The following is a 23,304-nucleotide window of genomic DNA, read 5'->3' on the forward strand; positions in this document are numbered from 1 at the left end:
GGGATCATGAGCACGCACACGAAAAGGAAGAAAGGGAAAACGCATAAAAGCATGAAGGCGACAGGACGCAAAAGTGGACGCAGGCGGTGCGCGCAGAGCGTTGAACAACTCGACAAACACGGCAGGGCGTGAGCGAGGGGAGAGGAGAAGAGGGAGGCGGGGGAGGCTTTTTCTGCGGCGTTTCCGCTTTCATCCGCCCCTACCCCCATGTGCGGTCTACTCAGCACGGCCGGTAGCGCTCGAGCCGTGCACTGCTGAGCCTGCTGCGTCGACGACACGCATGGACGTCCGTTGAGCAACGGCTAGGAAACAGCCACACAAAAAGGGCGTCTGTTCCATTGGGGGCCTTTGTTTGTCTACTGTGGTGCGCACGACATCTGCTCCGTGGAGCGGGCGACATCGTCGACATGAATCCTTTTTAAACGCGACGAAGGGAAATCAGCGAGGAGGTGTCCTCCCATCGTCTGCGGCCATGGGACGCGGTTAAGGAACGAGGCTCAAAAATGGCAAGCACGCCGCTGGGGTCCTCCGCGCCGCGCTACACACTCTCACGCGTGGCTTTGCACGGGTGTGCACTACTTTCCACCTCACGAGCACGGCGCAGCACCTGCGCAATCTCGCCGTCTGGGATTTCGCTGAGGTCCGTGTAGAAGTCACTGACGTCCAGCAGCCAGCCCACCTCCACTGCTGAGGCGGTTCGGATAAACGTCCCGGAGTCCCCTTGCACCTCCAGACGGTCAAACACGATCCAGGTTGGAAGCGCGCGTAACTTGTGCGCCGCCGCCAGCACGGACTGACGATGCAGCGTCGCACTCAAGGCGTCCCGGACGGTGCGGTAGACGCGCGTCGTCGGGTCCGCTCCAGCTCTATGGGTGATGGGTGCCACGGGAGTCAAGAAGGCGACCTGTGTGAAGAATCCCTCCAGCACAGCCTTGCGAAGCGCCACCGTGTCCACGTACTCGCGCTCTGGGATGTAGGTGGACTGCACTGGTATCATAAGTTGGCTCATTAACCGCCGCAGCTGCTTGTACACCTGCACCGCCTGCTGTAGGGTCTGGTGTCGTAGGTAGTTCTCGTAGCAGAAGCGTTTGCCGTTCTGCTGGTTCTTAAAGTACGCGTGAAAGACGCGAAAAAGCGCAACGTGGTCGCCGTCGGCGTTGTCGAAGCGCGCGTGCGCCTCACGAGCCTCGGCCAACCGCGATGGTGGGCGGCTGAACGCGTTTCCAGCCTCCAGCATCGCCGCCACCACCGCGGCGTCGGCACCGCACCCGTGCTTGGGGGCCATGAGCAGCATTCGTGCCAAGCAGACATCCACAGGGAGCACGGCCATGCGTCGGCCAAAGTCTGTGAGCTGCAACCCGTCATCCACGGCGCCGAAGTACAAGAGCTGGTAGAAGGCGTCACTCATGCCCTGGTCCGAGGGCGGGTCGATGAAGGGGAACTCGCAAGGGTTAGCAACGCCAAGCGTGAGCAGCAGCAGCACGGTGTTCACAATGTTCGTGCGTAGTATCTCCGGATGCGTTTGATCGGGAAAGGTGGCAAAGTCGGCCGACGTGAAGAGGCGGAAGCACTTGCCAGGCCGCGTACGGCCAGCGCGGCCCGTGCGCTGCTCTGCCGAAGCCTTGCTAATAACCGCGGGCAGCAAGTAGTCCACGCGTGCCTCGGAGTTGTACAAGCTCTGCTTCTGATACCCGCAGTCCACGACGTAGACAATGCCGTCAATGGTGACGGACGTCTCGGCAATGTTCGTGGCCACGACAACCTTGCGCGTGTTGGGGGGATAGGTGGCAAACACCTTCTGCTGCTCCTGGAGGCTAAGAGAACCGTAGAGAGGCACCACCACCACCTCCGTCGGCCGCGCCAGGTCGTCCGCCGGCGTATTGAGAACCGTCAAGCCCTTTCCAGGCCCCTGCGTCGGCGCGTTTTGCTCCTTGGAGGCGGCTGCAGAGCTCGAGCCGAGGGCCTGGTGAAGTGCAGCGACAGCCCGCTCAATCTCCGCCTCGCCAGTCAAGAAGCAGAGAATATCCCCGGCCGGCTCGCGCTCATGCAGCTGAAGCACGCACGACACAGTCGCCTCCACGTAATCGCGCACCGGATGTGGCATGTACAAGACGTCCACGTCGTGCATGCGCCCCGAGACGTGCACGAGGGGCGCGCCGGGGAAGTAGGACTGAATCTTCGCCACGTCCAGCGTGGCCGACATGACCACCAGCCGGAAAAGCGGACGCCGTGTGAGGAGCCGCTTCAGGAGGCCGAGAACCACATCCGTGTCGATCGTCCGCTCGTGCGCCTCGTCCACCACCACGACACTGTATTTCTGGAGGTCGGAATCCGTGAACGCTTCACGGAGCAGCATGCCATCCGTCATGTAGAGCACCCGCGTGGCGTCGCACTGGCGCGAGTCGAAGCGGACGTGGTAGCCGACATGCGCACCGAGGGGCACGTCCATTTCTTCGGCCACGCGAGTGGCAACGGAGATGGCCGCGATACGACGCGGCTGCGTACAGGCGATGACGCCAGTGAAGGCGTCCTGCAGCTCCGCAAGGAAGTGAGGAACCTGCGTCGTCTTGCCGCTGCCCGTCTCGCCCACGAGCAACGTGACAGCGTTGGTTCGCACCGTCTCCTGTATAAGATGGCGCTTCTCGAACACAGGCAGTCGCTGACGCGACTGCAACAGTTGACGGTAGCGGGCCGAGAAGGGTTGCCGCGTGAAAGGACTCAATGCGGAGCTGGAGGTGCAGGCAGCCATGTCAGGACGCTTCTTCGGGAGTTGGGAGACCAGTGTGTCGCCGAGGCCGACTTCGCCGTTCTCGGCGGCCTCTTCGCGCACGCGCTTGAGGGCCATGAGGTGCGCTGTAGGCAACGTACAAAATTTGCAGCAAGACAGACAGAAAAGCAACGCAAGACGATGGAGGGCGGGGTGCAAGAGCATGGGAATTTTCACCCACGACAGCATGTGTCACATGACGGCAGACTCCGCTTCCATTCGCAGAGCTGTGGCAATGCGACGTGATGGCGAGATTGGGGGAAAGGGGGGAGGACGGAGGGCTCATTACCCATAGATGCAACGCGCGTCAACCGCAATCAGATGAGCGAAGTGATTATGGTGATCAAAGACATACATGCCGTCTTCTTTTCTTTCACCATGCTCCACACTGCTCACTTTTGGTGTTGAGCTGATGCGCTTGACAGAGCCTAAGGCGCCCTCCCCCCACCTCACCGACACACACACACACACACACACAAACAGGAAAAAAAACGCATCGATGTTTCCATGGCATACGTGCGTTTGCAGCCGGAAACCGTGGCCCTCTACGCGGGGAAAGGGTCGACGGAAGCATGTAACGCCTATCAGAAGAAAGCCCAAATCCTCCTCCCCACCCCCACCAGACCCCGCACGCGCACGACAAACGGCCATCGAGCATAAACATGCGCAAGTGGCACTATCGCTGCTTTTGTTCGGGTACCGAAAGAGCGAGACGGAAGAGCGAGACCGCTGAGGCCAAGAGGTCGAAGAACATCGAAACAAGCTCACATCGCCACTGTATCGTCAAAGACAAAGCAAAGAAGCCGCAACTTGTACTCGCCGCCCCGCTTCACCGATCCCTGCCCTACCCTTCTTTAATGACACGCGTCTTGGGCCAGCGGCTTGGTTCTTTTGGTGGGTGTTACGCGGTAAGGGAATCGTCTCTCTCGTTTCTCTCCCCTACCGCTGTTGCTGTTGGGGCTGTTGCTGCTGCATCTGCTGCTGCATCATGGCCATCATACTTTGCATCGTGAACTGCATCTGGTCATTCGAGACCGTTGCTGCTGCGCCAGGGTTTGTCTGACCAATCGAGGGGCTACTAGCCTGTTGCTGCTGCTGCTGCGCGGCCAGCATCTGCAGCATCATTGTTACCATCTGCGCCTGCGCGTCGATGGTAGACGAGACACTGCCCGCAGCAGGTGCTGCTGCAGGGGGCGGCGACACGACGGCTTTCGGGGTTGCGCTAGGTGGGTCATTGCCCCCAAGACTCGCTACGGTGGCTGCCCTAGCCGGAGGCGCTGCAGTGGCTCGCTGTTGCATATACTTGCGCTGAAGCTGAATGGCTTCGCGTCGCTCCCGCGGGTCGCTCATCGAGTATTCCTTGAGCGGCTGGAGCAGACGTGGGAGATCTACGTCGATGGTACTCTTGAGCGACGTGATCCACCCGCGCTTCTCGAGCTTCTCGATGTCAAGGAAGTCCTTCGAGTCGACCCTGGTCAGGAAGGCGCGCACATCCGCGCATCTGGGAAAACTGCTCTCGCTGGTGTGGTAGCGCGAAGCCAGGTCCTTTACAATGGTCTCGTACTCCTCATAGAAGCGCTCTTTCGCCTTGCTTTTGCCGAAGACAGCCGGTAGGCGGGTTCGATAACTGGCGCAGATGAGCGCGAACAGCAGCACGTCACTCGCGCGTCGTATCATGGACGTGACGCGGCGGTCGAGCGACTGCAGCGGGATCGTGACGATTAGCTCGTACAGCAAATCCTCTTTCTCCTTCTCAAAGAGGGCGTGGTCGGTGCCGTCGTGGTACGGTTTATCCCAGAAGCTGGACACGTACAGCCGCGGCGGCTCCGTTGAGCGCACCAAGTTCGACAAGTTCCAGTACAAGGAGCCGTACACTCGCATCAGCTCTTGTGCCCTCACGGAGTCGGCCTTGTTCATAACGATGCGTATCTTGCTCTCCTCGTGGAGGAGCGCCTTGCTGAACACCTGCCGCAGTTCTGGCCCGGCGTCCAGCTTTGTCGGGTCAAACAAGAAGAAGACGAGGTCGCTCTTTTCAACAAACCATCGGCACACCTCGATGTAGTCGTATCGGCGGGAGTGCATATCGCCGGAAGCTTCAAGGATGCCAGGGGTGTCGATGAACGAAACGGAGCGCAGTATGGGGTGAGGCGCCACCACACCGGCGAAGAACTCCGCAAACGCGTCGCCAAACTGCGAGAGACAGCGGTAGGGCAGTCGGCTGTCTGCCATGAGCACACGGCCTGGGATTTGCTGGAACTGCTCGCCATACATGACGACGGTGAACTTGTCAGTAACGGGCTGCGGTCCTGTCATGAGATAGTCGCCCTGCAGCAGATAGTTGATGAAGGAAGACTTGCCGGATGAGAAAGGGCCAAGAAACGTCACGAGCGGCATTTTCTGCTTGATCGACTCAGCGAACCACGTGGGACGGAACACATTGTAGTTGTAGGAGGCCTCTACCGGCTCGATGCGGCTGGTGTAGAAATGACTCAGTTGTAGCAACGTCGACTCAAGATGGCGATCCCAAGCCTCCTTCTTCTCGAGCGCCTCCTGCATTTCGCTCATCCCATGGGGCGACAGCCAAGTCCGACTCAATACCTTTGCTGGCCTATCCGTTTGTACCGTTGTGCCTTTCACCCACCTTGCAAGCAGGCAGTGGAGTCCGCGTACACGTGTGCAGGCAGACAGATGTGCGAAAGCGCCGCCAATAATGAGCGCCAGCTTCACACCGCCCGTCACACAAGAGAACGAAAACAACGAAACGCAAGAGGAAGGGAAAAGAGAAGGTGAGGGTACGGCCAGCCGCATACACGACAGTACATGAGAGAGAGAGAGAGAGAGAGCTGCTGGGGTCGTTATTGTGGAGCTGTTAGCCTTTTCTCTAAAAGCGCGTTGTTCCTCCTTTTGCTGTGTGGGGAGTGGAGGGAGGGGGCGGGGCGGCGTATCACGCATCCGTTTCTCTGCCGTACAACACGAGGTCAGTCTCCGCTCAGCTCCCCAGCTCCCTCCTCCTCCCCCCCCCACAAATGGCCCTGTGTCACACGCCCCCCATCGCGAGGTGCGATGGCAACGCTAGACTCGCGCGCGCCAGCGATGCGCCGACTCAGCCTTGCGAGCAAGGCCCCTCTGCCTCGACCTCTGCCCACCCAATCCCGCTCGGCAGGTGGTATCGCAGCCGTTCCCCATCCATGCGGGCCGCCATCCCCTAGCGCATCCCCATCAGGGTAGCTCAGGCGCCCCTCATCCCTATGTGCAGCGCGAGGGTCGGTAAAAAAAAAAACGCTCAAGTCGCGCCGACACCCTGCCTCATCATATGAAGGACGTAGACTTGTTCGCTGTCGCAGGTCCGTCTGAGACCACACCGTCCACGACCTAAACGTCAACCTCACAGTGGCACGAAATCGCTCTGGCCGCCTCATACGTCGTAGGCACCTAGCCGTGGCACCCCCAGAGGGGGTTCGGCATTGGGCGCGGAGAGGGCGGAGGGGCTGCTTGGCGTCCCCCCATAGTGTGGTGGCACTGGACCCAGAGATAGCCCGCAGCGAGAGGGGTGTCCGCCTCGTCATCGGGGCGTCGGAGAGGTGAAAACGAAAGCGCGCAGAACGAGCATGCCAAAACAGAAAAAGCACAGCAAAGGAAATAACGACGATACGGCGAGGCGTGCGCGAAGGTGCGACACCGATACACGCACGCTCTGCCCTTTGCCGAGATGCTGCTGCGCCGCCGCAGGGATCATGGGAGTGCGGAAGACACAGGAACAGGGAGAGTAAGATAAGCGGGAGCGAGTGCGAGAAGTGTTGACGACGCGACGCTCCTCGCAGCACCTGTGTCACAGCTCCAGTAAAAGATGCCCACACGAAACCTTCAGACGCGCACGACCAGAGAGCCGCGACGCTTTCATGGTCCATTGCGCAAGCGCCTCCGCGTCACTGCGTCGACACCGTCAAGGCGCGTGCGGTGCGTCGGAGAAGCAGCCACAGGGAGTGAGGGCGGGAGCGCGCCAACGAAGCTGCCTTTACCCCGTGTCGCTGCCCCACCAGAAGACTCTTGCAGTCCTCCAACGTGCAACAGCAGGAGCAAGGAGAGCGATATACGAATGCGCAAATAAGATCTGCACACAACCCAACGAGCACCACCACCCGAGCACACGCACGCGCCGTTGCACATCGCCGCTCGCGCAACACCATCCACAGCGCAGTCCAACCCGTTCACGGATCGCAGCGCTGTTTTGCTGCAAAGTACGTGCCCATCACCAGATGACTCTGAAACCCCTCGGAAACCATCCGCGTAAAGCGTTTTGGTCAGCAACGCAGAGTAAGAAACGCTTGCAGGTCCTAGAGGATTTCGGCCAGGTCCCCAAAGGCGTACTGGATCAGCGACTCTAGAGTCATCTCCGGTTGACGACGCAGTCCTGCCTCGCCACCGCTGCCACTGGCTCTTATTGCATCGATAGCAGGAGATGAAGCGGGTGCCGAGGTAGCACTCAAGCTCGCTGGAGAGAAGCGCGCATCCTTCTCGCTGCTGAAGGAGGCGTCGTCGTCTTCCGTGGCCGTCGCCGAGGCGGTCCGGCGCAGCAGACCACGCGCGCCGCCTCCCTCTTGGTTAAGGGTACTCGAGGAAGCTGCTTCAGAGACGCCGTGATGCCCATCGCCCCCGCCGCGACTGGACCCCCTCACCAAGCTCGGCTGTTCCCGGATAAAGTACTCTTCTGCCAGCGGAAGAAAGGCACGAATCGCCAGTGGCGTATTGAAGGTGATGCACGGGCCGCGGAATGCGCTGGCAGGGGACGTTGGCGAGAACAGGAAAGACGATGACATGACAGACACGATGGAGTTATCGCCGCGAAGCGGGGAGGCCGCGTTTGACCGAATAGATGAGGCGGTGCACGACACCTCCTGATGCTGCAGCTGATTCTCCTGCTCTTGCTGGGCTGATTGGCTGACGTAGAGTACTCCCACCGCGCGAGGGCACATGTGAGTGCCAGTCGTGGCCGCAGCTGCGCTACCAATTCCTTGTTGCATCCATGTCGCCGTGCCTTGCCACCGACGGGCACGGCGCATGCCAGCCGTGTCAAGAAGCTCTCGTGTCACACTGTTGCGCAGCTGACGCAGGACCTCCATCGAAACCGCTTGGGATGCAAAAAACGCTGCCGACGTCGACGAGGCTCCCGTCGCCACAGCGGAGACGCCGCCGGCCCCCGCGTAGCTCGGCAGTCGCGCGCCTTCCAAAACCGCCACGGAGAACATGTCCGCGTCCCACGCGTACGCCAGCTCCAGCGCGTCCTCCACCACTGCCTGCGCAGCCACAGCGAGTGCAGCGTCCTGCGCGGGGTTCCACAAGAGAACGACGTTGGCACCCCACAGTCGAGTCGTGAAAAGAACCCGTAGAACAGGGTGGTTTGCCAAGGGTTGAAAGCGGTCACGGCAGCTGTGCCCAGCCCCCAGCAGCAGCTCCGGCGCCTTGCAGCTCTGCATCACATCCATCGCGGCGGACTCGGAGCCGATGAAGAGCAGCACAGAGTGGCGGGTGTGTGCAAGGCGGAGAAGGTGCTCCTCTGCCGCGCTCGACACGGACGATGCGATGGCGCCAAGTTGAGTGCCGCTGCAGCACCCGAGACAGCGCGACAGTGCCGAGACGGGTGAGATATCCAGAACGATGGGCTGAAGGGCTGAATCCTGCGATCGTTTCGATGGCGACTGCGTCCGAGACGCCGCGGCAGCCGCGGACGCATCGCCCACCTCATTACTCAGCTTGATGGTCCGCACGGGCACCAGGCGGACGGGCGAGAACGGAGCGACGGCGGTGTTGCAACGGTGCGGGTTCGGGGAGGCGGCCTTGCGCACCTCGGCGAATCGACTGACGTCGACCTCGGCACGATAGAGGCTGCTGTCAGCACCTGCACCGTCGCCACCGTTCGCCCAGCCAAGCGACTGCTGTTTGCGATTGGCAGCCGCGACGGCATCCGGCGCCGACGTTGTGAGAAACCGCCAAAACGTCTTTTGCAGCTCCACCTCCAGCCGCTGCTCCGCCGCTGCGCAACGGCGCTCCGCAGCGTCCAGCTCCTGCTGCTGCTGAAGAACCACTCGCTCTGTGACGGCAGAGTCCACGATCATGTTCGTAGCTGCATGATTGTCCGTCACCTCAAGCAAGGAATCTAGCTGGTGCTGATGGCGTGCGCGGAGCGCGTTGACTGTCACCGCGTTCGACTCCACGAGCGCGGCAAACTGCGCATTGAACTGCAAGAAGAGGTGAGCCGCAGCGCGCAGAAGCTCCACGTTCCGACTCACAAGTGTGAGCAACCACAAGAGCGACGAGGATGACAGCGCAGCGGGCACATCGGCAGGGGTGCCACCCGTGCTGTTCGGCCCTGAGGTCGTTGGACTGACTTGGTCACTGCTGTCTTGCTCGCTGGCAGTGAAGATGGGGCATGCATCAGTGAGGTGATAGCGAAATGGTGATGCCTCAGAAGCGAAGACGCACGTACGTTGATCGACGCCGGCGCAACCTTGCTCAGACACCTTCGTTGAGGAGACTAGTTGAAGAGAAGGAACAAGGTAGGTATCCCACGACTCTACCAGTGCCACCATCGGGTCCACTTCGGCAGGCGCTTCCATCCGACGCGCTGAGGAACAGCAAAACTAAAAGAGAAGGAGCTGATGCAACGTTCGTGGAGCACCGGCTGTGTGCCAACACAGCAGAGCGGGTGTGTATTCAATTTGCCGTCCGTCCTTCCTCCGCTTCTGTGCGCGTGCACGACGCCAAAAAAAGGACGAGGGAGACAGACGGACAGTTAGAGATCGAGCCGGCTGTCACGGTGGCAAAGAGACGGCGGTCTACGCGGCGAAGACAAGCATGCGCATCAGACAGAGGAAAAGTCGAGGTCGTGCAGATCAGCTAGTGGACCAAAAAGAGGGGGTGAGGGCGGAGAAGGAAGAGAAGCTAGACAAGGAAGCAAGGAGGCAAGTCTAGCTCCTGGATTGCCGTTGATTGGATGGTCATGACGGGACAGCCGGCCGCTGTGTTTCTTTTGGTTTGTTTTTCCTGCCTTTCTTTTGCGCTTCGCTCATTCCCCTCCGTGAGAAGGAAGCGAAAACGGAAACAAAACACATACAAAAAAAAAACAGCCCTGCGGCATAGCGCTCCATCCTCGCACGTCTCCTCCTCGAAAGGGCAATGGCAAAGGTCGGCAACGCGCAACCTCTCGTCTCTCTCGGGAAAGCTGCACTGGAGGCAAGCGCACCCGATAAACGCCGGCTTCTGATCACTGCTCTCCCTCCGTGCGCCCTCCCGATGTTTCAACTCCACGCAACAACAGATGACGTGGCTTGTGGATGAGCAGAGAAAATGAGAAATCCGAGGTGCGCCACGCACAATGCAGCATCCAACTTTGTTGGCCGTCTCACCATCGCGAACCGTTGTTCGCCGACCCACGCACTTGCCTTGAGGCGACAGCAACGACATAGCAAATACGCTCTCCCAACTGGGAGAAGAGAACAGAGAACGTATATATATATGTGTGTGTGTGTGTGTGTGTGCCGGGGGAGGGGGGCGGAGCTTGATGTCTCTGCCCGGCGTCGCCCCTTTCACACTGGGCGTGCGCAAGTGGGCGTTTGCCTCTCACCATCTCTACGGGGCGACACACATAAGTGCGCCATTCTCTCGGCATGACGGAGAGTGCTGGGGCGAAAGCCATGGAAGGGAGAGCAACTGGGGGGGGGGGGAAGTGGAGAGGGAAAAGAAACAAGAGCACCGCTGCCTCAGAAAAGGAGACAGAGATGCCAAGCATGCGCCGTCGCCTTGTGCCTGTGTTCTCCTCTTGTTTGTGCGTCTCGGGCGAAAGAAAGCACGGTCCAGAGGTGCTGAGAGGAGGGGAGATGCACGTATGCAGTGTGCCCACACAGTTCACCTACATTGTCGAGAGCCAACAGAAAAAAAAAGAAAAGGAAAGAAAACATGACTCGTCCGTCCGCGAACCAGCAACTGCTGACGCCGCTGGCAGTGCAGCGGCGTCAGGTCCCAGGACGGACACGGAGACGGCGGAGGAGGCGGAACGAAGCGCCACGGGGTGCTCTGAGGACTCGCACAACGAACGAAGAGGGAAAAGGAAATAGTGAAGGGAAGAGAGAGCACAATGAACTCATCGGAACTAGGGCTGAGAGGAGGATACCAAGGACAGTGAAGCGTGAGAGAGTGGAATGAGCAAGAAAAAAAAACACACAGCCAACAGCAGTAACAGAAAGGGAAAAAATTAAGCAGGACACATATCAACACCAACAGCACCAGTAAAAGGCACAGCGGCACACACTCAACGAAGGAGCAAGAAACAGCAATCTTCTTCGACAGTCCGTCACACGCAAAAGAACAAAAAAAAAACATAAAGCTCAAAAAGAAAGAGGAGAAAGGAGGCGAAAACGGAGGACGGCTTCGCTGCACGAAGAGGAAGCACTATGATGAGAGGAAACACACACACACACACACATATATATATATCAAAGAAGATGAGGTGGACACACTAATTGGGAGAGCAGAGGTGGACGACTCACCCCGGGTGCTTTCGATGTGCGGCAGAAGCATTCGCCCGAGTCAAATGAGCATGCTGTGGCCCTTCGGTGCCCACGAGGTCGGGGGACATGACGACAATCGACCGTGAGTCTTGCGTGCGTCAGCGGACGGGAACGGCTCGAAAGCGCTGCGCACGTCGTCCGCGAGCGTCGCCGTGGTGTCCGTCTCCACCTTGTGTGCAAGCTGGATCTTGTGGCGCAAGGCCTGCTCACGGAAGGCGGCGGCCGAGGATGCGTACTGAATCTTGATTTTCGGGCTGCAGGTAGGCGGGCACACGTACACCATGACAGCTTCCGCGAGCTGTGTTTTAGGCGAAGGGTAGCGCAGCAGCACGAAGCGGGGGTCGGCGTCCGTCAGTATGGACTTCACCTGATCGAGGTTGCCATTCAGCTGCGCCACAGTCTTGTCCAACTGAAGCTGCCCTGCTTCGATCTTGAACGTGGCCACCTCCACCGCGCCACCTGCAAACTGCGACAGCCCGTCGTCAGCATCCGTGGTTATTTGGACGGCCACGCCGGGGAGCGCCACCGGCTGCGGTGCCACCTCCATTCGCGCAATCGCGGCGTGATGCCGCTCACTTTCCGTCATCAAGGCCTCCTTCACTTTCTTTGACTCGGCCTCGAACAGCGACGGCAGCAGCTCGCTAACGGAGGAGATCCGAACTGTACGCTTCTGCGCATGTGGCGTCGCCTCCACCACACGCGACAATCCAGTGGAGTAGAGCATGCGATTCTTCGCGCTTGTGGTGTCGCTCACGTAAATGACGACATACTGCGTACTCGGCGCGGTGCGCACCACAATGTAAGCCGCGGTTGCACCCTTCGCACCCAGAAGCGTACGGGTCGCGTTCAGGTCATACTCGAAGCCGCCATCGCTGGAGCACACTGGTGGCGCCAGCAACTTGAGCACCTCCTTTTCAAGGATGATGGGCACGGCCACTGTGGCAGTGTTGGGCTTGCCCGATTCCTCCAGCGCCTCCTGGGCATCCGCTGCGATGCAGAAATCGATGTGCAACATGGCGGTGTGTACGTGCACGGCGATTACAATGACGTGAAGAGAGCCGGTGAAGAAAGGCTCAATTCTTAGGCCAAAGACACGAAACTAAAACGGAAAGGTGGCAGGTAGGGGAGGGGGGGGGTGACGGTCGAGAAGCCAAAGGCGTAAAAGGACCCAGCGCTCCGATGGCAATATCCCACGAACACAAGAATAACGGGCTGGTACTGCACACACGGGAAAAGGTTCACCACCGAAAAGAGTGCGAGAGAACGCAGCAAGGTCGACGAGGACGTCGGAGTCGGAGAGAGAAGAGAACTACCGAGAAGAGATGAGTGCATGCGCACTTCCTTTGTTTTTTGCACGCACCTCGCCGAACATTGCTGCGGAATGCGCGATGCAACAGGGGCGGCACAAAGAATGCCGCCTTCATTGTGCTTGTGTGTGTGTGTGTGCGCGCGCGTGTGTGTACCAGTGCCGCCTCAAGGGATGGAAAGGAGCCGGAGGAAGCAAGACACAGACAGAGCGGGCAAGACGCGAAGGCTTGGACTGTGGTGGAGGCGTTGCCCCCACTGCTAACGTCGCCGCTTACTTCTTGGTTCTGTTTTCGCTGAAGAGCCCCTCCGATAGAATGCACTGCTTTTGACCCCCTCCCCTCTTCCTGCGCCAATGTGGTGCATAGCGTACAGCACAGAGAGGACACAGCTGGGCCTGCTTAGTCCGCCAGCAACAAAAGAAAACGCTGGGTTACACGGGCGTGTGCGCACGGTATGTCACCAGAGCGTCGCTGACATCGCAAGGGCGTGAGACTCCCCCACGCGGCCCTTCTGTGTTTTCCACGGTCCAGCTCACCGCGCTCGGCGATGAGTTCTCGTTGTCCCTTTCCTTCCACGGAGGCCGTCGCGTTACAAGAGTCCCTCCGCACGAGCCACGTCAACGAGCTGCTGTCGCACTGTTGTGATGACATCGCTGAAGGCGTGTGTCGGACCGTACTTCTGCACACAGCTGTCCACCATCCGCTCCAGCGTGCGGCAGAGGGAACGGTAGGCCTCTCGCTTCGACTTGCGTGCAAAGACGGGGCTCGAAATCCAGTAACGCACACTCGTGAAATCGACGTTCACGAGGTCAAACGCTGGTACAGCAAACCAGCCCTTCGCATCGACAGTCTGCAACTTGGTGATGACTCGAAGAGCCATCCTTTGCACCTCCGCCAAACCACTGACAGCAATAGCGTGCTGGCGCATCAAGTCACACGCGTCCGCCCTCAAGGTCGACGCATCGAGAACATCCGCAGTCTGCTCATGAGTGCCAAGCTTCGCCAGAAACGCTGCTGACCACTTCTGCAGAGAGAGACGCCAGACGGCCCACAGCTCGCATACGTCACGAAGGGTAGCACCGTTACCGGCCCGGGACTGCTTTGACGTGGCCTGCGCGTTCATCGCGTACCGGTAGAACAGCACCTGCATCTCGAAGAAGAGGCGGCGGAGGCCGACGCATCCGTACTGGCGGTTCCACGCCCACACGAGAATATCTTTGAACTCGAGAGTCTCCGCGTCGAGCACGGGCCGGCACGGTCCGGGCGCACTTGCCGAGCCATTCGCCGCCGCCGCGAGTTTCTCGAGGGCGGCGAGCCGGCTGATCGGAGACGTCGCCGCTACCCCGAGGAGGTTCCACACGTCCGCGTGGCACAGGTCAAACAAGCTCCGCAAAGCCAGCGACGTCGTTGCACCGCCGAGCCGCTCGAGAAACTGCGAGACGGCGGCGTCGGTCCCCGAGAGTGGCGAAATGCCGAGTAGAGTCCGCTCAAGGACGGAGGACGACGACGATGTGATTGCCTCGGCGTTCCGCAGCTCTGTGCCGCTGCCGCTTAACGGAGCATTGCTATCACACACAAACTGAGTGGGCCATTGCTCCGCGTGGAGCACGGACGGCAGCTCCCGCAGCATCCTCGCCACATACTCTAAGGACGGCGCCAGAGGCATGTCCACCGTGCTCGCACCGTTGACGCTGAAGTCTGCAAAGCTGCCGAGCAGCATCTGCACGAGAGTACTCTCCAGCGCATTCAAGCTCTCCTCGATGCACGCTACTGTCGCGTCCACATCAGACCGCAGCTGCTGCCGTATGGAATCGGGAACCGCATCTGCCTGCGTCGCTGCCCCGGCTCGCAGCGCCGCATCCTCGAGCTCGAGCTCGAGTGCTTGGAAGCGACAGTACAGCTCCAGTGTCGTCACACGCGCGGTCGCTGCAGGAGCTTCAGTGGATAAGGGTAGTGCACCGCCTGCCACTGCGGTTGCGTCGGCCCCCGTATTCGATGGAGACGTCGCGCGGAGGTAATACCCGGAGCTGTCTAGTTGGACAACCCGACAGAGGAGCCACATGGCCTGACGGAGAGCGGCAAAGCACCATCGATGCTTAGGGGCCAAAGCAGAGCGAGACGGGTCCGTGTGGTTGGCGAAGAGCTGCGCCGGCGTGGAGGGCGTCTCCGAATGGCGAGAGAACCACATCGAGGCAGGACTGGGTTGGTTGCCATACTCTATGAAGCGGCAGAGCGCCGCACGCCCCTCCAGCAACAGTGGTGTTGCAGGGCTGGTGGCAGTGGAGCTCTGTGCTGCGCCTTTCACCCCCGCCGGGCTCCGCGAGCGCTTCCGCGTTGCGGTCGAGGTTGTCGCTGACGGTGATGGAAGAGGAAAGTAAATGAATGGCTTGCCCTCCCCGCCGCGGGCGGGGGGCTCCGGAAACACTTGCTGCATCACTCCTGCTACGGCCTGCGATGGATGCGCGACAGCAACAAAAAAAGACATTTGTGTATCCATGAAGAGCGTGAAGAAATAAAAGAAAAGGTATATGGTGCACCCTCAGCCCCTCCCCACCCACCCCCCTCTGCGGTTGGGGAGAGAACATCACGCGAGCAGTCCAGCGCACACGATCGCCTAACAGCGGAGGCGCACAGCCCTCGGCGCTTTTTGGTGTCCGTGGATCGAGAGCCGCAAAGCTCGAGGCCACAACCCGCCTGTTGGCATCGCACTCGTGTGCCCTCCGCACGGTGGGCACACAATCGTGGGCACGCCGGCAAAACGAGGGAGTTCCCAGTACGCGGCATGCGTACGCACGTGTACCTGAACCTGCCCACCTCGCGGCGTGCACATCGGGGCACTATTGCCTCGTCCCCGCTGTCTCTCTCGCCCTCTCTCTCGCTTTTGCGGGAAGCATGAGCGAGCACTTGGTTTGTTCAGCGTATGTGCGTGTTATCGACCCCCTCCGCGTAAGCATTGCGAGCCACTCATGACACCTTCCCCTAGGCAAACAGGCCTAGCAGAGACAGCCTCCATGAAGAGCCGACACGCATCTGTCCCCGTGAATACCACGGCTTTGTCACTCCATTCGCTCTCTCGGTGGATGCGAGTGCCGGGATTCGCGTTCCCGTCATCCTCTTTTCGTCTGATGCGGAAGAAAACAGGAAGTCGAGCGGAGTTTTCACGAGCTGTAAAAGGCGCCACCTGGTGCGGCGAATGGTGCAACAGTTAAACAAAACACACACAGAGACACAAACACAGACACAGACACAGGCAAAGTGCCTCTCAGGCTCGTTTGTGTGCTCTGCCGCAAGAGGGTAACACAAGGATGAGGAACCCAACAAGCAAAAAGATGTGATTGGGGACTTCAGCCCACGCCTGAGCAGCTCGAATCTGCTTTTGCACACACCCTACACCTGTTTCTGAGAAACCCCTGCCCACCCCGTCGTGCTTGGCACGCCACAGCGCATACGGTGAGGCACTACATACGCAAGAAGCACCCTGTCTACCCATCCACTGCATACACAGCCAAGTCACCCACGCGCCACGGCATACGCGCCGACGAGCACACGGAAGAGTTGCGTTGCTTACGAGCTGAGCGAATCAACGACCTTTACGGCTTGATTTGACGGCAGTCCTCACGGCGGCACCACTCCCCTTGCTTCTTGGGCTCTGCGCAGAGAGGGCAAAAGTACCACTCCTCCAGCTTGAGGTAGCGCTCCTTGAAGTGAAGGCCGTACGTCTTGCGACGAAGCTGCATTGGGTTCTTCTTGCGCTTTGGGGTGCCGCCCTTGCTGCCAAGAAGAACCGGCGTCGCCTGGCCGACGAGGGCGCTGTAGCAGCGCAGTGTTGTTCTCTGAAGCATGCGCACTAACGCCTATATGACGAATGGTAGAGAACAGCAGCACACACACACTCAAAAGAAACCGAGGCGAGCCCAGGACTACAGCCAGAAGGGCTGGGGGAAGGTGAATGGCTGCAGTCAACGGCAGCGCCCTTCGAGCAACAGACGGACCTGCAACTGCAGGAGTGTGGGCATGCGTGCACAGGCGTGATGCAACGGTGTACAAGTGGTGGGCGAAGAATGTCAACGTTGGAGGTGGGGGGGGGTTGTTCAAGAAAAAGAAACGCTGGCACACCAGCAGTGTCGCCATTACACCAAGCCCTCGTCATTATGCTAACAGGCAGAGAGAGAGGGGCGTGCAATGAAGCTCGAGGCGACTGCGTCTCTCCCGCAGTGGAAAGAGTGCAACAGAGTACACTCCGCTAGGAGAGATACGATGACGCGCTCACGGACTCACCTCCGCAATTTCATCCGAGACCTCAGTACCCGCCTTTGCCTTATCACTGAGGAAGCAGAATGAGATCGACTGGCGGGAATTCCTTGAGGGCCGATGTGCGCTTCACCGTCACGTACTGTCCTCTGTGGTTTCTTTGTTGTTGCTGTGGTTGCAGCCTGCACGAGCGCACTGCGGCCGTCGCGCTTGCGTGGTTGTGGTTGTTGTTGTTTTTTTTTTCGCTCGCTATTGCAACGAGTTGTTACCAGCTTTACCCTTACCGCGACCACGTGCAACACGAGCAATAAAGAGTCCCCCCACTCGAAAAAAAAACGCCCACGCACAATCGCACATTCGCACCGAGTCTCCGCGCGCACAAGAGAGGGGAGAACAGAGAAGCCACTGCAGCGCAGCTGTTCTGCGATAGCACAGCAGAAATATTTGGCATCGCCTGGAATGATGCAAGACGCAACGGGAAAACTTTTTTTTTGATGCATGTGCCCCACCCATCGCCACCAGCGGTGGCTAAAGCTCTGCAGAGCCCCCAAACCACGAAGAAAGAGTGGAGGCAAGGGCAGCGTCAAGCAGCCACGTGGTCAGCACACGCGCAGGCCGGACAAGTAGCACATTCACTCCTTCTTCTTCTGCACAAGTGGCTTGCATTCCTCCTTCAGCTCATCCCTCTTGCACGCCACAGTGCCACGATGATTGAAGTGAATGAAGCCTACGCCGGAGTTCATTTGATTGTCATAGTGGAGGTACTTGGTGACGTCGCACAGCCGCGCATCCTGCATCTTGTGACGGTGCGCGAAGCCAGTAATGCCCAGCAACGTACCCGCGAGTACTTCTAACGTGATGGGCACCATCATCGCCGTGATGGACACGTTGTGGCCTCCAAAGCTGATCGCAGGGATGTGGCCGTGACTGTGGTGGGACGCCTGCAGCTGCTCGCGGATAGAGCAGGCCATGTACAGTGCATGCGCCAGGAGGAGCACGCCTGCGTAAAACAGGTAGTCGAGCACCGCCATATTCTTTTTTCTCTTCGTGCGGGTTCGATGAGGATGGATCGATATGCGGCGCCTCTTCCGTACCTGTGCGGCGGCGCGTGTAAGTGTGTGGGGCGTGAGGGAGCAGGTGTTGGTCGACTTGTTTCGCTGTTCGTCTTCGGGTGCTGGCGACGAACGCCTTGTTCAGCTACAGACAGCAGCGTGGGTAAGACTCACGCACGTGGTGCAACTGGGTGTGCGGCTCGATGGTGAGGCCTCAACGGCAAAGTGGACAACAACAAAAAAGACCCCGGGCAACGTGTACAAAACAAGACAGGGACGAGAAAGAGAGAGAGAAACCAAGAAGAGGGGCGAGGAAAGCGAAAAGAGTTACACCAGGCTCCATGGAAGTCGAGTAGAAGGAAGAAAACCCAGGCCTAAGACCAGCCCAGCACATGGCTATCGGACGTCATCACCGCTGAGAGGTGCGCCACTTCCCTGACTGCTGCAGACCCCTCCTGCACCTTCTGCTTGTCATCCAAAGAGACCGGAGAGCTGCGCGCCCCAGCACAAGTCTTCATGCAGGAGTGTTTTCGTTTTGCGGCGATCGTTTTACTTTCATCCGCTGGGAAGCGCAAGTTCAACGAGTACCGCTTCACACAGCGTCACCGCACGCGCACCCATCGAAAGAGGAGAGTGGGCTTCAAGAGCAAAGAACATAGGCCAAAAGAGAACGATAGCACGGCGCAAGTGCGGCCGGAAGCAAACACAATGTCGAAGGGACGAAAAAGTGCAGCGGCCACGTGCGCGTTGGCGAACCGGTGGTGCTGTTGCGGCTTTCTCGCTCTGGCACGCTTACAGATTTGCCCAAGCGCTATGCCGTCGACAGCACAGCCGTGTGAATGTTTCTGTACACGAACTTGCTGTTATGCCTGGCATTTTCTTTTCTGCTTCACTTGGCGGCTCATCCCTCTGCTTCGTCATCTACTTGCTTGAGATCTCGAGCTCCTGTAGCCGGTTCAAGATGACCGGCCGCGACACCTCCTGGATCTCGCCGCCCATGATCATTTCGTCGATGATCATGAAGACCTTGTGGAAGTTGAAGATCAAGTCCAGCTCGCACACATCCTTGAAGAACATATCCAGCACCTCGACAAGTAAGTGGATCAGCTCCACGTACATCAAGTCGTTGTCCTCCTGGTCGATGCCGAGGATGAAGAAGAGCCCGGCGTAGCGGCGGTAGACGAGCTTGATGCTCTCGTACGACACAAAATTTGTCGCGCGCGTATCGCGTGTGTTCACAATAACGTGGACCTGACGCTTGATCTGCGCTTGGCCGGCATCGTCGACCGGGATGTAAAACTTGGCCAGCCGGGTCTTGCCCACGCGGTTCTGCAAGAGGATAAAGTGGATCATTGCGCTGGAGGCGAGTACTCCTCTCGATGACGTGGCAGCTCTTGTTGTGATGATGTCCGCACGTGCCTATCGTTCTGCTGATTTGTTTGTACTCGCACCACCACGTCGATTCGCGTGCGAGACAGCAAAAAAAAAAGAGAGAAAAATGCGTGGGAGAGGGTCTCGTTTCACCTCAGTTCCAGCTGTTTCTCTAACGCTGCGCAACTACCAATTGTTTGCCTTTGGCGTTGCTCTTCTCCTCATGCTTGTGCGCAGGTGTCAACAAACGACCTGGCGGCAGCTGTGGAAGAACACGTGAGAACGTAAAAGACCCAAGGAAGTCAGGAGTAGAGTAGACGAGGCGCAGAAGGAGCAATGGCTATCGTCCAACAGAGAGAGCGCGAAAGAAGATGCATGCGGCGGGTTGCGTCGGCGAGTGCAGCATGTGGGGGCCGAAGGGGGGGGGGCATCCACATACACACAAAAGAATACCAAAGCACCCTCCATGGAAGAGACAGTGCGGTGCAAAGTCCTCTCATATAAACACACGGCGCACAACATCTACCGCACAGTGAGGACGCTACTTTTTTTTTCGTGTGTACGTTTCCATTTAACACGCTTGCGAGGCTATCCTAGAAGTGCGCGTGCACCTCGAGTGTGGACGCAGCGTGCACAGAGACTCAACCATTACCTACAAGAGTTGCGAGGATTCCCGCAAGATATCCGTGTTGCACAATCGCCACGTTCGCGCAAACTAGCTCCTGCGTTAGCTGCGATGCTGATCTGACGTTTCTTTTGGTGCACTGCATTATCCCCGTACCCACTCACACACACCGAAGCACAACAAAGAAGAGAATGGGGGGAGGGAAGAAAAGAACAAGGAAATGGGCGGAGAAAAAGAACCGTCGCATAGTCAGACGGCTCGCGTGTTATTGGTGTGTCTCGTCTCCACTGCTCATCGACAGTCCGGGGGTGAAGCTTTCTTTCGTTTTTTTAGCGTATGTGTGTGTGTGTGTATATGAGAGGAGGGGGCTTCGTGGAAGTCGAGTGTCTCTGTCATCTGCGTCGTGATTTCCGTTTTTTTTGGAGGAGGGGGGAGGAGGTCGCGCATGTTTCTCTCCACTGTTAGCCGGCGCGCATCCGCCGCCTATCGGCCAATGTCTTCTTGCGCAACGCACACTCCATGTCTCTGACGGCCCCACCTCGCGCGCGCTTACGCAGCGACCCTTTCGACCGTTGCACACTACGGCTTGCAGCGGCCCATGTAACGTGGGTACAGGCATGCGTCCTTCACGCTATCAAGGTTCAGCATCCACACCAGCAGACGCTCGACACCGAGGCCAAAGCCGCCGTGCGGGGCACCGCCGTAGCGACGCTGGTCCGTGTACCAGTAGTACGTGGACGCATCCAGACCCTCGCGCTTGTACGCGTCGAGCAGCTCGTCGTACTTGTACATACGCATCGAGCCACCAAGCACCTCGCCAATGCCAGGCGCCAGGACGTCGACCGACTCCGTCAGCGTCGGGTCGTCAGGGTCACGCTGCATGTAAAAAGACTTCATGCTCGCAGGGAAGTGCGTCATAAACACAAACTCGCCCAGCTTGGCCACCATCGCGCGTTCCGGCTGATCAGTGATGTCGTCGCCAAACTCGAAAGGCTTGCCTGTCTCGGTGTTCAAGATACCGTTCTCGTTGCAGAACTGGATCGCCTCGGCGTAGCGGAGGCGGCGGAAAGGGCGTGTCGGCGTGAACTTGTAGTTGGCGGGGTCGCGCACGTTGCCGTTGGGGTCGATGAGCTGGCTGGGGTTCAGCATGGCAACCAAGTCCCCGACGCGCTCGATAACGGTGCGGATGACGGTGCAGAACATGTCCTCCAGGTGATTCAAAAGATCCTCAAAGGAGCACACGTCGTACTCGGCCTCCAGGTGCGTGAACTCGCTGAGGTGGCGCTTCGTCTTGGACCTCTCCGCGCGGTAGCTCGGCACGCAGCAGTACACGTTGCCCAGCGACGCCGTCACGCTTTCAAGGTAAAGCTGCGACGACTGCGTCAAGTACGCCGTCTCACCGTAGTACAGGACCTCGAACAGGGTCGAGCCGCCCTCCACCTGCGTCTGCACCAGCGTCGGTGGTGTTACCTCGTAGTAGTGGCGCGACCAGAAGTGCTCGCGGAACACGCGCAACAGCTCGTGACGGACCTTTAGTACAGACGACGCCAACGTGCCGCGCACCACAACGTGGCGTTGGTCGTACAGTTTGTCAACGGAGCTCTCAGCCGTGATGACCGTCTCAATTGTACCGTCGGAGTCGCCAACGACAGCGTACTCGTCCACGTGCAGCTCCATCGGCGGCTGCAGCTCCGACTTCGCTTTCGGCTCGTGGCGCAGGGTCCCGCGAATGGCGACGCACGATTCACGGTGGAAGGGCTCCGTGGAACCGTCGAAGACGCACTGGATGAAGCCCGTGCCATCGCGCAGCACCACAAAGGACATGCGAGACTGGTGGCGCACGCGGTGGGCCCAACCAACGACGTAGACGCAGGCACCCTCTTTGTGTGACAGCAGCTCGCCAATCGGGGAGCGCGGTAGCCCCTGCGCAACATCCTTGAAGTTCGAGTTCTGCCGACACGACTCTACCTCCTTCTTCGGCATAGCAGCGGCTTCCTCCTTCGCCGCTGCCGGCTTCGCCTCCACAATAACGTCCTTGATCAACCCCGGAATCTGCCTCTCCAGCGCCGCGCGCATGTGCTCCACGTCGGCCCAGCGCAGGGCCGTCACACGGCGCATCTGGCCGAGCATCATGTTCGGGTTCTTGTCCCACTTCGTTTTGAGCGCGATCACGTCCTCAGTGGCGAGGGCTGCGGCAACTGCCTTCTCCACGTCCTCCCGCGACACCATCACCCCGACGCCGCACTCCGCCGACATGGCCGCCGTGTCCACCACATCACTCCCGGCCGCGTTCACGAACCTGATGGCGGCGTCGACCTTCTGTGTGCTGTCGAGTTTGCCTTCAAGGATGAAGGTGGTCACGGGATCGCGGTGCTCAGGCTTCTTCACCTTCGTCCACACGTTGAACAACATGACCTTCTGCTCACGAGGAGAAGCTTCATCGATGTTGTGCTGCGCGAAGAAGGCTAGCACATCGGCAACGCGCTCCGGCTTGCTGGACAGGTCTTTGGCGCCCTTGTCGTCAAGGCCAACAACAGCTTTGAGCTGCGCAATGGCAGCGGTGCGCTGCTGCTCGTTCTCCATGGTGCTTCCTGATTTTGTTCGTGGGTCTTTCGAACCCGATGCCTTAAAGAGTAACACCGGGTGTAGCTGAATAGCTATGGTTCTGCAGGGCGTGTGCAGCGGCAGACACGGTGATCGGTGGTGGTGTTGGGGGGGCAGGGTCCGACGGTGACGCAGCAGGCAGAGCGGCAACGCCAAAGAGAAGAAAGGGCAGCGGGAGGGAGTAGTACAAGAGGACCAGTGTTGACGAAGAGAAGACGGAAGAGACGAGGCGGCCGTCAGACCTAGCGCTGATGAGAAAGATGCACAGGTGCCCGTGCGCCAACCTCGATCACGCCGTGGCAAGGAGGTCGCCAGTGGTGGTTGCTCTAAAGAGACGGGTACCGGAACTGAGCAACGAAGCTCTGTGAACCCGCGACCGGGTGCAAGAGGCGGTGACGTCGTTGTGAAAGAGGGCGCCTCGTCTACTGCCAGCCGGACACTGCTTGCCATCATCGAAGACGGAAGCGCATGTAGCTTTTCCGTCGTCATCGCCAGATTCATCGGTATTGTCGTCTGCCAGTCGGGCGCCTCCTTTTCGACCATCGTCAGCTTCGCCACCACCCACAACGCCCGCCACATGCCCACAGATGACATCCGCTGCCTTGCGGCGTGGTGCATTCGCAGCCTCGCCAAAGCCTTGGCATGCATTTGTCGCAAGCAGCTCCACGTGCCCGATACGCCGCAGTCTGAAATGTGTGTCGGTGGGGAAGGGAGGGGAGGGAGATGGGCGCTCGTGTGGCGGGAAGCGCTTTGGTAGCCTTTT

General features: G+C 59.2%; 9 protein-coding genes across 9 annotated transcripts; all 9 read right to left on the reverse strand.

Moving 5' to 3' along the window:
* Positions 1 to 538: 538 nt before the first annotated feature.
* LMJF_34_2260 (ATP-dependent RNA helicase-like protein) lies at positions 539 to 2,956 on the reverse strand (the record flags this gene model as incomplete). The annotated part of the gene is made up of 1 exon (XM_001686272.2): positions 539 to 2,956. One exon carries the CDS (start codon positions 2,954 to 2,956, stop codon positions 539 to 541), a length of 2,418 nt encoding a protein of 805 aa, XP_001686324.1.
* Positions 2,957 to 3,706: 750 nt separating this feature from the next.
* LMJF_34_2270 (conserved hypothetical protein) lies at positions 3,707 to 5,332 on the reverse strand (the record flags this gene model as incomplete). Its single annotated transcript, XM_001686273.1, has 1 exon — positions 3,707 to 5,332. One exon carries the CDS (start codon positions 5,330 to 5,332, stop codon positions 3,707 to 3,709), a length of 1,626 nt encoding a protein of 541 aa, XP_001686325.1.
* Positions 5,333 to 7,101: 1,769 nt separating this feature from the next.
* On the reverse strand, positions 7,102 to 9,354 carry LMJF_34_2280 (conserved hypothetical protein; the record flags this gene model as incomplete). The annotated part of the gene is made up of 1 exon (XM_001686274.1): positions 7,102 to 9,354. One exon carries the CDS (start codon positions 9,352 to 9,354, stop codon positions 7,102 to 7,104), a length of 2,253 nt encoding a protein of 750 aa, XP_001686326.1.
* Positions 9,355 to 11,350: 1,996 nt separating this feature from the next.
* On the reverse strand, positions 11,351 to 12,346 carry LMJF_34_2290 (putative G-actin binding protein; the record flags this gene model as incomplete). Its single annotated transcript, XM_001686275.1, has 1 exon — positions 11,351 to 12,346. The coding sequence occupies one exon, from the start codon at positions 12,344 to 12,346 to the stop codon at positions 11,351 to 11,353; it is 996 nt and encodes a 331-aa protein (XP_001686327.1).
* An 881-nt stretch (positions 12,347 to 13,227) lies between these two features.
* Positions 13,228 to 15,135, reverse strand: LMJF_34_2300 (conserved hypothetical protein; the record flags this gene model as incomplete). Its single annotated transcript, XM_001686276.1, has 1 exon — positions 13,228 to 15,135. The coding sequence occupies one exon, from the start codon at positions 15,133 to 15,135 to the stop codon at positions 13,228 to 13,230; it is 1,908 nt and encodes a 635-aa protein (XP_001686328.1).
* A 1,093-nt stretch (positions 15,136 to 16,228) lies between these two features.
* Positions 16,229 to 16,480, reverse strand: LMJF_34_2310 (conserved hypothetical protein; the record flags this gene model as incomplete). Its single annotated transcript, XM_001686277.1, has 1 exon — positions 16,229 to 16,480. The coding sequence occupies one exon, from the start codon at positions 16,478 to 16,480 to the stop codon at positions 16,229 to 16,231; it is 252 nt and encodes an 83-aa protein (XP_001686329.1).
* Positions 16,481 to 17,521: 1,041 nt separating this feature from the next.
* Positions 17,522 to 17,920, reverse strand: LMJF_34_2320 (conserved hypothetical protein; the record flags this gene model as incomplete). Its single annotated transcript, XM_001686278.1, has 1 exon — positions 17,522 to 17,920. One exon carries the CDS (start codon positions 17,918 to 17,920, stop codon positions 17,522 to 17,524), a length of 399 nt encoding a protein of 132 aa, XP_001686330.1.
* Positions 17,921 to 18,862: 942 nt separating this feature from the next.
* LMJF_34_2330 (putative clathrin coat assembly protein AP17) lies at positions 18,863 to 19,294 on the reverse strand (the record flags this gene model as incomplete). The annotated part of the gene is made up of 1 exon (XM_001686279.1): positions 18,863 to 19,294. One exon carries the CDS (start codon positions 19,292 to 19,294, stop codon positions 18,863 to 18,865), a length of 432 nt encoding a protein of 143 aa, XP_001686331.1.
* Positions 19,295 to 20,516: 1,222 nt separating this feature from the next.
* LMJF_34_2340 (putative asparaginyl-tRNA synthetase) lies at positions 20,517 to 23,189 on the reverse strand (the record flags this gene model as incomplete). The annotated part of the gene is made up of 1 exon (XM_001686280.1): positions 20,517 to 23,189. The coding sequence occupies one exon, from the start codon at positions 23,187 to 23,189 to the stop codon at positions 20,517 to 20,519; it is 2,673 nt and encodes an 890-aa protein (XP_001686332.1).
* Between the last annotated feature and the right edge of the window lie 115 nt (positions 23,190 to 23,304).

This window comes from Leishmania major, chromosome 34, assembly GCF_000002725.2.
Source record: "Leishmania major strain Friedlin complete genome, chromosome 34".
NCBI classification, from domain to species: domain Eukaryota; phylum Euglenozoa; class Kinetoplastea; order Trypanosomatida; family Trypanosomatidae; genus Leishmania; species Leishmania major.